The sequence below is a fragment of the Triturus cristatus genome, chromosome 7 (genome assembly GCF_964204655.1).
Source record: "Triturus cristatus chromosome 7, aTriCri1.1, whole genome shotgun sequence".
In the NCBI taxonomy this organism is placed as follows: Eukaryota; Metazoa; Chordata; class Amphibia; order Caudata; family Salamandridae; genus Triturus; species Triturus cristatus.
Genome location: NC_140590.1, coordinates 1066985863 through 1067000211, shown reverse-complemented (window position 1 = coordinate 1067000211; position 14349 = coordinate 1066985863). Strand labels below are relative to the sequence as shown.

General features: G+C 45.9%; 1 protein-coding gene across 2 annotated transcripts in view; it reads left to right on the top strand.

The window, feature by feature from the left end:
* Positions 1–371: 371 nt before the first annotated feature.
* Positions 372–14349, top strand: part of STK10 (serine/threonine kinase 10) — a 339205-nt gene continuing 325227 nt past the window's right edge. For both annotated transcript variants that reach the window (XM_085618153.1, XM_085618154.1), the window contains exon 1: positions 372–1066. In XM_085618153.1, coding sequence (XP_085474279.1) covers positions 911–1066 — 156 coding nt within the window. In that variant the 5' untranslated portion in view covers positions 372–910. The remainder of the gene's footprint in view (positions 1067–14349) is intronic.

Genomic DNA, 14349 nt, shown 5'->3' with positions numbered 1-14349 from the left:
CCAATACGGAAACACAATTTTGGGTAGAAAAAATTGCTCAAATACAGCGTAGAGTGTAATTTTGTTGTTATATTTTTACGAAAGAGAAAATGTAAAACTACCTTGCACAGCTTCTTTAGGGCCTCCGGATAGGAGACGGGAGAAGAGACGTACACAGAATATACGGTGCATCGAACCGGGTTTTTGCAAAGCTCATTAACAGATCCATCCACCAGGGGGCGCGCGCCGCAAATTATCTTCTACATTCTCCTAGAATGCCTGGAGCGTAGCAGCGACAGGCGTGCCCCCACAAGGGGCGTGGTCGGGCACGCCTGCTTTTCCCGCCCATTCTCTGCCTTCGGTGAGCGGAGGCGGTGGCTGCGGCCGGAGTTAGTTACCGGCGGAGCTTCGGAGCGACTGCCGTGCCGGCTAGAGCTTTCTGCTCCAAGTCAGCGACCTGACAGTGAACTGCCCGTCGGCGACATGTCATCACCTGACCCCTGAACGCACCAATTCCCATATGCACCATTCAATACTACCTTACTAAACTGCCCAACTCACCTGACTGCTGAGCTATCTCCTGGCCCCTCTAAACCAGTCCTTCGAACTCGTAATCTCTTCGTGCTCGCCCCTTACTTCATCCCTGCTCATCTGCTTGGTGTATTTCAACACTCCCCAATCAATCGCTTACCTGACGTGGACCCTTAACCTCTCCATTGCCTCAAGCTGCCCTTTCCTCCACCTGCCCAAAATCCCCCTCCTCACCTTTCTCCTCTTTGCATTTCTGCTGTGCTGCCCCCACCTCTGCTGTCCGCCCCCCTTCCTGTGCACACACCTTAGGCAAACCCTACCTTCTGCGGAGCTCGTTCGCTCCCACTCTTTTCCTGTCTGGGCTGCAGGTATCCCTTACCTCTATCGGGGAGTACCAGGCATGGCATTTGCGAACTTCCGGCGCATTCTGCGCTTCAGTAACCAGGACCGCAGGCGGCTGAGGGAGTACGAGCATGTGCAGCGGGACCTGGACCCCACCTTGGAGTGGGAGGTGGTGGGGGAGCTTGGTGACGGCGCCTTCGGCAAGGTGTACAAGGTAAGGTGTCTCGGAGACAAGGGGGGGATCAGAGGGAGGGGGGGGGGCAGGCAAGGTAATTTGATTAATTTAAAATGAGTTCCCCAGAGGAGGGTTACTTGTGGAGACCTGAGAGCAGGCCCTCGTATTTCAGGCCCTTTAAAATTGTGAGGTTTTCTTGAGCAAGATGGGATCACTGGTGCCAAGACCATTTTTTTGAGCTGTATAGTTCTATGCGTGCAGTTTTCCAGAAGTGAAGTGCCTTTCCTCTAGGTGATGTGATGAGTTATCTGAAACTGCTCATTTAGCAATGTCTCTTGTTACCCTTGCTAGTCATGTTCATATTCTTCTGTTTGAGGACAGGGCTGTGCCACTGCCACAGGAAGTATTTTGTGCAACCTGAAAGTGTCACAGGTAGAGTATCTCAGATGCGTCTAGTTCAGCTGGATTGTTCTTCCGGTTTTAAAGTGATGACCCCTGTGCAGTCACTTCTGCTTACCCCTAGCCGTGCTGACCAGGATTCACGAGGGGGTGTGGGATGCGAGAGGTTTAACCATATCGCTTTCTATCACACATATTCAGCACACCCTCAAGGAACTTACATTTGTATGGAAAAGTCACTCCTTGATTGACTCTCAAGCAAGGCCTCATCAACCTAGCATTCACAGCCAACATCTATACTTTACCAAGTCCTTCACTAGTTCTGTAATTGTCAAAGTAGATGCCTTCCTACCCCGTTGATATGGGGATCTACAAACACTTGTGCACCCACAAGCTCACAGACAATAAATGTAACACCAGAAACAAGAAAAGTGGTACAAAATCAAACCACTTTCAAAACTGAAAATTCTCACTTGAGTCTGCCGAAACCGCATCACCTCTCCAAAGCCACCTCCCATCTGGGAATAATCCGAGAAGCCTATTCAAAACCTGAGATCTCTTCAAAGATGCAATGTATTGACCCACTACCAGATCCAGCCCCTGTCCATTCCAGCAACAAATGGAATTCTCTCCCTACATTCCATAACACGAGAAAGCACAATGTTCCGGCTGCCAAGCCTCTCGCAACTCCCTAGTGGATCATTCTCGAGCCAGTGTTGGTCACATACACCTGACACATCCTTATAAGAATTACAATCACCAAGAATGAAGCAGACATAGTGCTTTCCATTATTTTGAAGTTCTTCAACAGAGAAGCATGGACACCATTTAGTGGGTGCCCGGGTTAGCCCCTGGTTGACTTTTGCTGCCCCTGTGATTGCTACTCCGGTCCCAGAGGTAATAAGAACATTGGCAGGAACAGAATGTAAACAAAGTTCCTGCAATCCTGTTTAATACATGTGATTCTATGCACTCCTTGTATTTCCTGATTCCTTCAGCGCAAATATGAGGCTGTTGAGGGGCTAAGGATTGGACAAACTTGGGGAACACTTCGAAGTTGTTGACCAGCAAGGGGTGCACAGTGTCCAGCCTCCTCCCTTCATCTTTGCACGGTGCCCCAAAATCCAGATCTACCAAAATGCTGACAACCAACAGTCTGAAAATGTCCCAGATCCTGAAATTCTGTGATTCCAGTACAACATATTTTTTTACATTTATCCAAAGTTTTATGAAGCGTGAACAAGAAAGACACTCAGGGGCACCAGAGTGCCTCACATTATTCATTTAGTATCAAAAATAATATACAAAACAATACATACACATCAATACCACACATTCTCCATAAACTCTGGGATACGGTGTGAGTGTCTGTCAATTGTGTCCTGAGTTACATGCCATCTCAACTTAGACAACGTCTCAGGTATACACTCCTAGGCTACACACTGCCGAGCAAGTGAGCTACGTCTTTAAGTTCTTGTTCACGTAATGCGTTCACACCCTGGGCTATTGGTGCAGATCTTCGAGCCATTGAACCTGGTTCTGGGCATACTTATTTGGCCTCTGTTTATAAAACAGGACCCCGTATGCAATAATACACACTTTTCAGGTAACAGTCCCTATTATATCTCGTGGAGTACTCTTCTTGCTTCCTCCATAATCTTGGGCTATGATCAGGAACTTTTGGTTAATATGCGTTTATAGGTTTTGGAGACACCCTTCCTTTGCCCTTTGTCTTGGAGTCAAGGAATTGCAGCTTGTTCATTGGCAGTGAAACATGTCGACCTTCCCTTTACAAAGGTCTTAAGATGTCCATATTTTTGTGTGTGTGAAAGTGATGAAGAACCAATGAGATCTCAACATTTTCTGAATACCTTTTTAGCTGCTCACTTGTAGGAAGAAGTACTCTTCTACAATGAGGGCCCACATTCTATAGCGACTGATAACCCCCTTTCTTTCCCATTCATACAGAGATATAGTGATGGGGATTGTAATCGGTAGGCCTTACTTCATTATCATAACAGTTAGGACCGCAGGTTGGTTGATGACAAGCACTACATTCTCTTGCTTCACTAGGCCTCCCCTGTCCTTGATTGAGCACCAGTGATGAGACGCCCAGGGCATGGCACCCATTTTGTCTGTTGTTCCTGATGTCAGTCCGGTGGGGTGTCATGTCGTACACTTCTGTAGACTTAGTGCTATACCCTGCCAACACTATGGTACAGCTTAAAATAAGTTATTGGTTACCTGAAACTAGGTATAACTCTGTGGTGTATAGTTGTCTCGATATTTATTAAAATTCTCCTCACTAGTTATCAGAATTACTGTATTTCTCTTTAACAGCTGTCTTCTGATTGGGGGCGAGTGCTTAATCTATACTTTTTGATGAAAGGTGCCTCACTCCTCGCCCCTCTGCTCTTCCATAGTATTGATACAGTCCTTCAAAATTGGCACTGCAAAGTAAACCTAAACTTCCTTGCACCCTCTCTCACCTCTAAGCAGAATGGAACCGTACACTCCAGATTAAGGCTTCGGAGCCACGCTCTAAACGTAGGTCTTTGCCAAAGCGCTTCTGGCCAATGTCCCACAATCCACATTAGCCATATTGAAGAGCTTGTGTGCCACTGCCAGACCACTGAAGGAATGCAAACTCATCAGCCTCACCCTGGTGAATCTACACTGACCCGAGTCGAGTCTGCTTCCAGATACAACTTTCCTCTTTGCACAGTTTACCAACTTTTCTTCTTTTACTTTTAGATGTTGGCAAAGTGTTTCCTTTCTCTGCCTTCATCTCACACCATGTGCTGTTAATTCAATAAGTGTTGTACCTCAAACCATCAGTATCTGAATCCAAATATTTCGCATGTTTCAGAAATGAAATTCATGCCATAACATTTGGAGAAGAAAATTGTGGCAAACTTGAAATAAGCAGAACCAGCCAACTGCTTGTAAAAACACTCAGAAGACATACAGGAAAAATTGCACAATGCTTTTCGCAGCTCTTTGTATTTCGGACTATCAAGCCGACAGGTGCATGATACAGCAACACATACCGTTCTCTGAGTAAATGGGGTGGAGACTGTTGGCTCCTTTTTGATGGACTTGTACCCACTGCCTGTAATAGAAGGGCTAAAGTTAATCTATTTTGTTTACTGAGCCTCCCTTCATTGGATTCACTGTTCTGCCTGCTTCAGTTCAATCACTGTAACACGCCCCACTTCCACCTTCTCTATGCCATGTCATCAATGTGGCAAAAGGTTGCAGGTCTTTTTAGTTCTCTCCCCCTCATTTTGAAACTTCTATCCTGGAGTGGTCTGCATTATTGAGGACAATTTGAGGTGCAGGACATCTGTCGGCCATGGTTGTTGATCCAATAGGTTGTAGGTGTTGTTTTGCTTCTCTTCTGGTAATTTGAGCAGTCGTTAGCCTGATGCACCCGGAGCCTGTGTATTGCCGCGCTTAAATAGGCGCAAGAATGAGCAAATCAATGATGATGTAGGGTTTTTTTGGTTGCTAATCTGATACGCACATCATTTTGCAGAGTTGGTATGTAATTCTGAATGGTTGGAGCGTTTACCCTTTAAATAAACATCACTTGCGCATACGACGCTATAAGGGCAGCAGTAGTCTGTTCAGCACGAATATGTTCAATGGGGCGGGTGTATTCAAGAAGTTTGGTATTCTACACAAGATGAGTGATAGCGTTTTGATGGGTATGGGTGATGTAGCATGTTTTGTGCATTGGTGGATAAATATGATTTTCTGGGTGTTTCTAATTTAAAGAGTGGTGCAGTTAGTGGAGTTTGCAAAGGACAGTGTGTAGCTAACCACATGAATTGAAGCAAGTCAGTTGAGCACATCTCACTTAGACCAGTAAAGCTCGGTGCTTCTGAATTACTCCACTGTTGGGCTCTGTGGTGTGGGCTACAAGTATATTCTGGGCTCTGTGGTGTGGGCTAGCGGTACATTCTGGGCTCTGATGGTGTGGGCCAAGTATATTCTCGTGGTGTGGGCTAACAGTATATTCGGTGCTGTGGGCTAGCAGTATATTCTGGGCTCTGGTGGTGTGGGCTAGCAGTATATTCTGGGCTCTGGTGGTGTGGGCTAGCAGTATATTCTGGACTCTGGTGGTGTGGGCTAGCAGTATATTCTGGACTCTGGTGGTGTGGGCTAGCAGTATATTCTGGGCTCTGTGGTGTGGGCTAGTAGTACATTCTGAGCTCTGGAAGTGTGGGTTAGCAGTATACTTTGGACTCTGGTGCTGCAGGCTAGCAGTATATTCTGGCCTCTGGTGGTGCGGGCTAGCAGTATAGTCTTGTGGTGCGGGCTAGCAGTATTGTCTGGGCTCTGGTGGTGTGGGCTAGCCGTATGTTCTGTGCTCTGGTGGTGTGGACTAGCAGTATAGTCTGGGCTCTGGTGGTGCAGGCTAGCCATATAGTCCGGGCTCTGGTGGTGTGGGCTAGCAGTATAGTCTGGGCTCTGGTGCTGCAGGCTAGCAATATAGTCTGGCCTCTGGTGCTGCAGGCTCGCAGTATATTCTGGCTTCTGGTGGTGCTGGCTAGCAGTATAGTCTGGGCTCTGCTGGTGCTGGCTAGCAGTATAGTCTGGGCTCTGGTGCTGCAGGCTCGCAGTATATTCTGGCTTCTGCTGGTGCTGGCTAGCAGTATAGTCTGGGCTCTGGTGGTGCTGGCTAGCAGTATATTCTGGCCTCTGGTGGTGTGGGCTAACCGTATATTCTGGCCTCTGGTGGTGCAGGCTACCAATATAGTCTGGGCTCTGGTGGTGCAGGCTAGCAATATAGTCTGGGCTCTGGTGGTGCAGGCTAGCAATATAGTCTGGGCTCTGGTGGTGCAGGCTAGCAATATAGTCTGGCCTCTTGTGGTGCAGGCTAGCAATATAGTCTGGGCTCTGGTGGTGCAGGCTAGCAATATAGTCTGGGCTCTGGTGGTGTGGATTAGCAGTATATTCTGGGCTCTGTGGTGTGGGGGTAGTAGTACATTCTTTTAAGCACCTCCCTCAATGTCTCCTATCTTGGCTTGCGGTATTCCACCTCAAGTACGCAGGTGAGCAAACCTTTTTTGGAAAGGGGCATCATTTGTGCTACAAAAAGTACAAGAACCCTGAAAAGTAGGTAACATTTTACACATAGTTGCAGTGGCCTTTGTTGTTTGAAAACCATGGGCCAGGTTAGCATCACCTTCCAGTTGTGAAAGTGCTTAAGATTCCTTAAAAAACTAAAGTCAAGAGAGAGACAATGATTAAAATGTTAATGGGTTAATTAAAAGACAATGCGGAAGCAATAAAAAACAACCTTAAAGTTCTTCAGCAGGGATTTGGGGAGTGGGGAGTGGGAAACGGAATTGGAGTCGTTTAGGAGGGGATGATGAGAACAGTATCTGAATTGAAAAATGTAGTGTGCATAAATAGGCAGTTGTCCTGGTACCAAAATTTCCTTGTTCGTTATCTGGACCCTTTACTGTTCCTCGAAATTAAGTCCTGGAGGCCCAATGCATTTCCCTGAATTGTCAGCAATAAAATAAGTTAAAGACAATGTGGGAACACAGTCGACCGACAGCCACTGCGCTTGTGCGCTATCACCAACCCCAGCAGTGCACCCAAATGGTGTGCGCGAGGGATGGTGGGATACCTGGTGCCAAAGCCTTTACCCGCCTACCACACACACACTCCTACTAGCCACAAACTAACTGTGCAGATGCTTGCACCTTGTGGTGTCCATCAGCTGCTCTCTGCCTTCCTCGGGCCATTTATTTATCCTCTGCACGTGTATTTCTTTTCAGATACCTCTAATCTGTGTCGGTGCCCTTCCCCTCGCTCTTAAGTGTTCTCAGACGGCGCTGTCACTCTTAAGCACACAGCTTTAAAAAATAAAAAATGTTATCACATTTTTTTTTTTTTTTTTTACAAATGCAACAAATCAAAATCGGGTTGCAAGTCCTATTAATATACAGCATTGTGCCAGGGCGAAATGAGATCCGAACATACTCATTCCATTTGGTATACGTTGAATCGCGCAGGTCTGCCTTCTTCAGTTCCGCAGTGAGCACTGTACTGCCTCCAGGCAATCGCAGAGTCCTGGTAATCTCGTTCCACGGTTCTAGATCTTCAGCAACTTTTCATCTTTCCTCACTAACTTCACTCTGACCTCTTCGGCCAGACACCACCCCCTACACTCCTCAGCCAGCTAGCTGCATTTGAGGCTTTAGCGCTTAGCCGATATATTGCCCGCATTCTCCTAGCTAGTAATAGTGCTAAATTTATACACTTTCTCTTTTTTTTATTTTTTGTGCGGCGGGCTCCTACGCCCAGTGGGTGTACGTGTGGGTGTGCCTGAATTTCCACTTCATCCGATCACAGTATATGTTTGCCACCTGTTCCCAGTAGTTCTGAATCTCAGGACTGGACCATGTGAGAAGGTCCGTAGCTTCTGCCTGTATGCACTTGGGGCACAGTGAGCCTTTTGTGTGATTGAATTTGTGAAGCATTGCTGGCGTAAAAGAAGGTCTATGTACATAAAGTAACTGTATAAGCCTAAACCTTTGCATTGCTGGATGCCCGTTATATGAGTGCAGATGTATCATCCCATGGTTTGTCTTCAAAATCAAAACATACGTTGCAATCCTTTTCTTACTGTTGCCTAGCGGTCAGTGGCGGGATGATCATGTCTGTCCTTATGTATACTGGTAATATCTCCTTTACCTTGATCCGTTTGTAGTATTAACTCTAGTTTGTTAGATCTACATGCCTCTTCCTCAGCTGTCCCCCAAACCTACTGGGCTATTCTGCAGCCCCCACAAAAATGTAGAAACTGTCCCCATCTCAATTAGAAGAGCCCCGCGGCCCATTCTAGCCTGAGCAATACCCTGTCTTCATATAGTTCTTTTGACCCATTACATCCTATTCTTTTTCATTTGCTTATGTCCAGATCCCTATCAAGGTGTCTAAATTCTGGGATCTCCTATAGCAGTTCATTTCGAGAGTAGGATGATGCGTGTTCTCATTTAGACCTGCACATATTCCAGGCATGCAGTGCTGTTTGAGATACAGGTGTGCCTTCTCCTTGGGAGTGTATGTTCTCGTATACCTTTCCCAGAAGTTCTTTTCATATTGCTGTTCTATTCGGGATCTCTCTGTTATTGTCACCATACCTTCCAGCCATGAACTGTAATCGAGAAGCCTGGTAGTAAGATTCTAGATCCGGGACTCTGTCCCCCTTGTTCATATGTACTTTGAGATACATCTACCTTTGTTCTATTTCTTTTCTTGCTCCATTCATAGAGCGGTTTCTGCCCACCTGCCACGCCGCCCAACCCAAAGGCGTTCTCCCGTCCATCCAACCCCTATAGGTGTGTCCACTCAAATCCCAGTCACGGGTGTTCTGCCCCACTTCTCCTTTGCTGAAGTGTTCAGTCCATGTCAAAATGAAATTTTACTTTAAGTTTAAAATAGGCAAATAAAAATCAAGCAATTAAAAAAAAAAAAAAAACATTTAAGAAAAACACTAATTTGATGCACTATATAAATGATGCAATGGAAAACACCGAAAGAACTGTTCAAACCATATATAAATACTTACACAATACAATGTTTACAGAGATTCAACGAATAATGTGCAACATTTCAAGGAACACAATACAAATTGGAATCAGTGTTTTGAATCTGTGTCCGCCCTGTGCAGTAACCTGAACTGTCATCTCACCAGGAGATGCCTTCACAGGCTGACTGCTGGTTCCCATCAGTGAGTGGGGCCAGCACTGGTGTAGTCGGACTGGGAGAACTTGCTCTGTAGGCCGCAGGTACCAATCAAGCCTTCAACTTGAAGAATTATTCAAATACCAAGGCTGCCTTTCTAAGGGAGGGTTTGGAAGCCGAAGCTTGCAACAGATATTTGTGCACAAATACATTGTTCAAGCTCGCGTACCATGTGTATGTTGTCTTATGGCCCCAAGCACCATGAGAGAAAGTGATTGGAACATTCAGGGTGCTTGGTGGCGGACACTAGATGTTGTGGTGAATGGGCTTGTTGAGTGATTCAAATGTGCAATGCAAGGGTTTCTGCAGATGTCTCCATTTCTACAGTATGAAGACCACACTTCTTGCTCAATGATGCGGAGAGGGGCTCGGTTGTAACGCCCATCCGCTGTAATGCAACCCAGTGGCAGTCTGGTAATCAGCACAAATCTGCAGAATACATTGAGAGATTTCATGTAAAAACGACACAAGTAGAAACTGTTTGCCCAGTTCCATTCAGAAACGCGTACTATATAGTTTGAATGAGTGCAAGCGGAGGTTTTTATTAAGAAAGCACGTTTGGAGTTTGTTCCATGAATCCTTTAGTTGTAAATTATGGCTGTGGAATTCATTTCAGCTATGGCATCACCCCAAGCTAAGAAGTTAATGTGTTGCTTGCACATTCCGCAGGCTTCACTCCGCTAGAGGCTAGCTGCTCTTCTGTGACTAAAGTCCAGTGAGTGCAGGAGGTGAGCAGTACCATCAACTGGGATGGTTTCAGGGACTGCCCCTTCTTTAGAAAAGGTTCAGTCTGCGTGCCGCTCATGTGACGCTACCCTTTGCAAGAATGGTCTGCGCTGCAAGGACAGAGGACCCCGTCAGATTGTTGCAATGGAGTACATTTAAGTGCATCAACATTTTGTAGGGTCTTGGCTGAAATTACATGCAAATCCATCTTGAAGGACCTTGGACAGATTGTGACTCGAATCAATCAATGAATTATATGCAACTTTGATTTACTAGTTAAATATTATAACATCCATGATATTCGACAAGTGCGATAAATGATATTTTGTGGATATCTTCATTCACAAGCTTCAGAAGAATTGCCCCTTTATCCGAGAAAACGTTGCACTCTCATACAATTGTACACACATACCTAAAGTTAGAGGGTGGCATCCAAATGAATCTGGGACGCTTTCCTTTTGAAGTCCATTTTGTTTTCGGGTTATTTAAGGAAATTAAATGATCACGCCGTAGACCACGTGGAGCTTTCTTAAGTGTCCACCACATAACCTCTCAGATTACCTGATAGAAACTGGCTTGCCATTTGTCATTTCAATGGGGTCACCCATTCGCTTGTGTGCAGGTGCTGTGGCTGCTATGGAGCCACACGTTGCTTGCCTATGTGAAATGTACTGCAGCTCTGGCAGGAGGACTGCATTGAGTATGTTTGAGTGGCATGTTCCTGCTACTTGGAGTATGGTCTCTGTCTGTAAGGGTAGAAGCCGCCAGTGCGCACCTCGCTTGATGCTAGTTGATTGCAATTGTGTCAGCATGTGGGAAATTACTGCATTGCTAATATACCTTATTTTCATTTTTAGTATCTGTTTTGTGCAATAAATGGTTTTGTTGTTGTTGTTTGTTTTTAACAATTCTGTGAAACCACTAATTCGAAGTCTTCGAGTATTTAACAAAATAAGTTAGTCTGTGAAATACCAATTTGGGTGATAAAGGGATCCCTAGCACCCCAGTGATCTAAAGCTATCCAAGCAGAGCCCAGGCACAAATGTATATGTCTTCATACATAGCGCTTCAATTGAGATCACGAAATGAGACTGAAACAGGCTTTATGCAGCTGCAAAGTATGGAGTCAGACGAAAGTGTACAAACAACCTTCCAACTGATAGAGAAAATTAAACTTTCAGCGCTGAGAAGCTCTTGGGCACAAACCTGGTACCATTGGTTAGCACTGAGCCCAAAGATGACTACCACTGTTACGTTTATGCCTAAGCTATGCTTCTAATTAGACCCACATCTTTGTTAAGCTTTGTGGCATCTTTCAGACGCTACAGGTCTTGGAAGTATTTTGTTGTGTACCCTCCTGCTTTCACTTAATAGCAACACTTTTTAAGGGTTAGTTCCACACATCTGTTTGGATCACCCATCATCTGTAAATAACCTTGTACAACTTAAATAAGTTTGCCTAGTTCACAGCACGTGCTGCAAGACAGTATCCTCTTTAATGAGGAAAACTGCTCTGTAAATATGTAGTTAAGATCCACTAACACTGCTTCTTTACCATCACTAACTTTCAAAAGGGGAGGCATGGGTGGTAGAGCTTCTCACTATAAAGCATCTACGTTGTGGGATGTGCTGCTTAAAAGCCCAAGCCAGAATTGTGAAACAATTAAGAAACAAAACCTGATAAACATGTCATTTGTTTTAGAAACCGGAGTCGGCAGAAGGAAATTCACCTAAAAAGCTACGTAGTCATCGTTCCATATATAGCGTCAGGAAACCTGTGAGTGGTTGCACCAGATCTGCACCAGTGATTGGGCAACAGTGACATTGTGTTAATAACTCTGAAGCTACTTCCTGGTATTACATTTGGTTATAATGAAATAATGCCTTAGCAAAGAGGAAAGGACTGACGGAACACCCTCTTCAATGCGGTACCATGAAGGTCGCCTCACTTTGCCCCGCCTTACGCCCCCACCTGCCAAAGCTGTAAAGAGAACATTAAGTAACTAGAACAGTGTTATTACTCTTGCTTTCCTAGGGATATCATAAGCTCTGCTTTTATTTGAAGAAAGTTCTTCTGTAAATCTGATACTTAATGTGTGTTTCTAAAATTCTGTACATCACAAATATACAGCAGCCTCCAGGGAGATCCAAAAGACACGCAATTGATGGCCGGAATGCAGAACAAATCAAAACATTCTCCCCCAGTCAAGAGGACCTGGCTTGGCAGTTCGGATTGGACTGTTCCCATGAGGTACAAGGTCAAGACTGATTTGAATATGGCTGGGTTCAAACTGGAATGTCAAGGTGAACAAAAAAACTATGGATTTAGGCCCAGATCTCTGTACTGGGGTGAATGTATGACATTGTTCTGCATTCTGTCCATCAATAGTTCTTTTTGCATTTGTCACCCCGAGTGGGACGGGTATGCCCAGACGTGGGTCCTGTGCTCTCCAAGCCACTGGAATCAAGCTTTCCTGGCTGAAGAGGGGTGAAACCCCGAAACAGGTCCTAGGATGCTTGGTTCCAGTCCAGGGAGGACCTGGCTTGGCAGTTCGGTCTGGACTGTTCCCATGAGGTACAGGGTCAAGACTGATTTGCATATGGCTGGGTTCAAACTGGAATGGCATGGTGAGCCAAAAAAACGATGAATTTAGGCCCAGATCAGTGTACTGGGGGTGAATGTATGACACTGTTTTGCATTCTGTCCATCAACTGTTTACATTTTCCAGGGAGATCCAGGCACATAAATATGGTCTGATGAACGTTTTTGTGTTCAAGTATTCTTTTAATAAAGCACTTTGGCCCATTTGATGCCACAACACCAAGTCCAAATTCCACGCTGCTACCAAAGTAAAATGAATGTGTCTTTGTGTAACCCAACTGGTGCTCATGTAAAGCGCTCTGATACCGGATACCATCGGTTCAAGTTCGCGCTACATAAAAGTCCGGGGAAAAAAGTAGAGCATAACTGATTTGAGAGACAATGGAATGACTCACTGATTGCCTTCTAAAATCACTTGAAAGAATACGAAACTGGTGTCTTGCTCACAAGGCCTAGTCACTGTGCTAATTTAACCCGTTGTGGTGTCCGGGGCACAAGGAGTAAAATATGTACACTGAGCGATGATCCTTAAAATTGGCCCGTTGTGAGTTTGGCCCCTGGTCTTTTTTCCCACCCCTCAGCTGATTCTGTGATGGACACTCAAGACACCATGCATTGCTTCTTCAACTATGTTTCGCTGCACTATGGCAACTTTCAGGGGTTTTACCTTTGCAGGGTGGTAATTTATGAGTGAAAGTGTATTTACCATTCCACGTAGTACAAACTGTATTTTGGCCGTCATTCTTTCCACTGGCATGGCATAAAATATATCGTGAAAAGTCATGGCTAGGGTCTGTATTTTCGTTTTAAACGTGTCGTCGGTAAATAAAGGGCCTGGTATGTTGGGAATCTCCACAGGCCGCTTTGGAAGAGATTCCCCGTGAGTTGTCGAAGTTCGCACCGCGGTCGCGTGGCACCGGCCACACCTCAGTCCGTGGCCAGGGAAAGGGCTGGAAGCGGTAAAACGTCAGCCGCTGCGGCGCTCGCGCTGCACGTGCGAGGCCGGCTCGTGCTGGCAGCGAGCTCATGAAAACATGCCTCGGTGCAGCGGCCGCGAGGCCGGCCGCCCGCCCGGTTACGCGGCAGCTTGCTCTCCTTAGCGTCGGCCCCTCAGCTGGCCGTGCTGTTCTGGCAACGAGCGCGGATTGCAATGTGTGTTTCTTTTGGTTTCTCATCCAAATACTTTTGTCATGCGCAAATGCTCTCAGTGGGGAGGCCCAAGGTTGCACGATCGTTTATTTGTGTATTAAAAAAAATCTCCCCCGGTTTCGTTGCTGCTTACGTGCACTAAGTTTGAGGCATCGCAGCGCTCTGTAGCGTGCATTCCTGTGCACTGCATTTCAGTGAATAGGAATGAGAAACCAGTGAGTGGTCAGTCTGAACTTGCCTCACGATCTCAGTCATGTGGCCATTTCCAATGTAAAGAGAACTGGGAAACCAAACGAGGTATTAAGTAGTGAGTATTCCTTATACAATTTAAACAACACCCATGTCAGATTTTACAGAAACGTCACGCTTGGTACACGATTAACAGTCATTTTCATAGCCAAGATCAGTGGCCCCGTCCCAATAATGCAGCCCAGTCTGATACCTGACCCCTCCGGGCCCTCCCTCTTTTGGTGGTTGGGAGCCCTACACCACGAGAGCTGCCGGACCCAGGACCACCTACATGCATACCTTGCTCGTGTGCTAAGCATGTGATTAACACCGTTTCCGAGCCTCCGATTAGTGAAGGGCTTGGTGTGTCTGATCTTTCCACCTCTTCAGGCCTGTTCATCCTTTTCAAGACTCTGAACATGCAGCACATTCCGGTTTTGGGGCAGCCCCA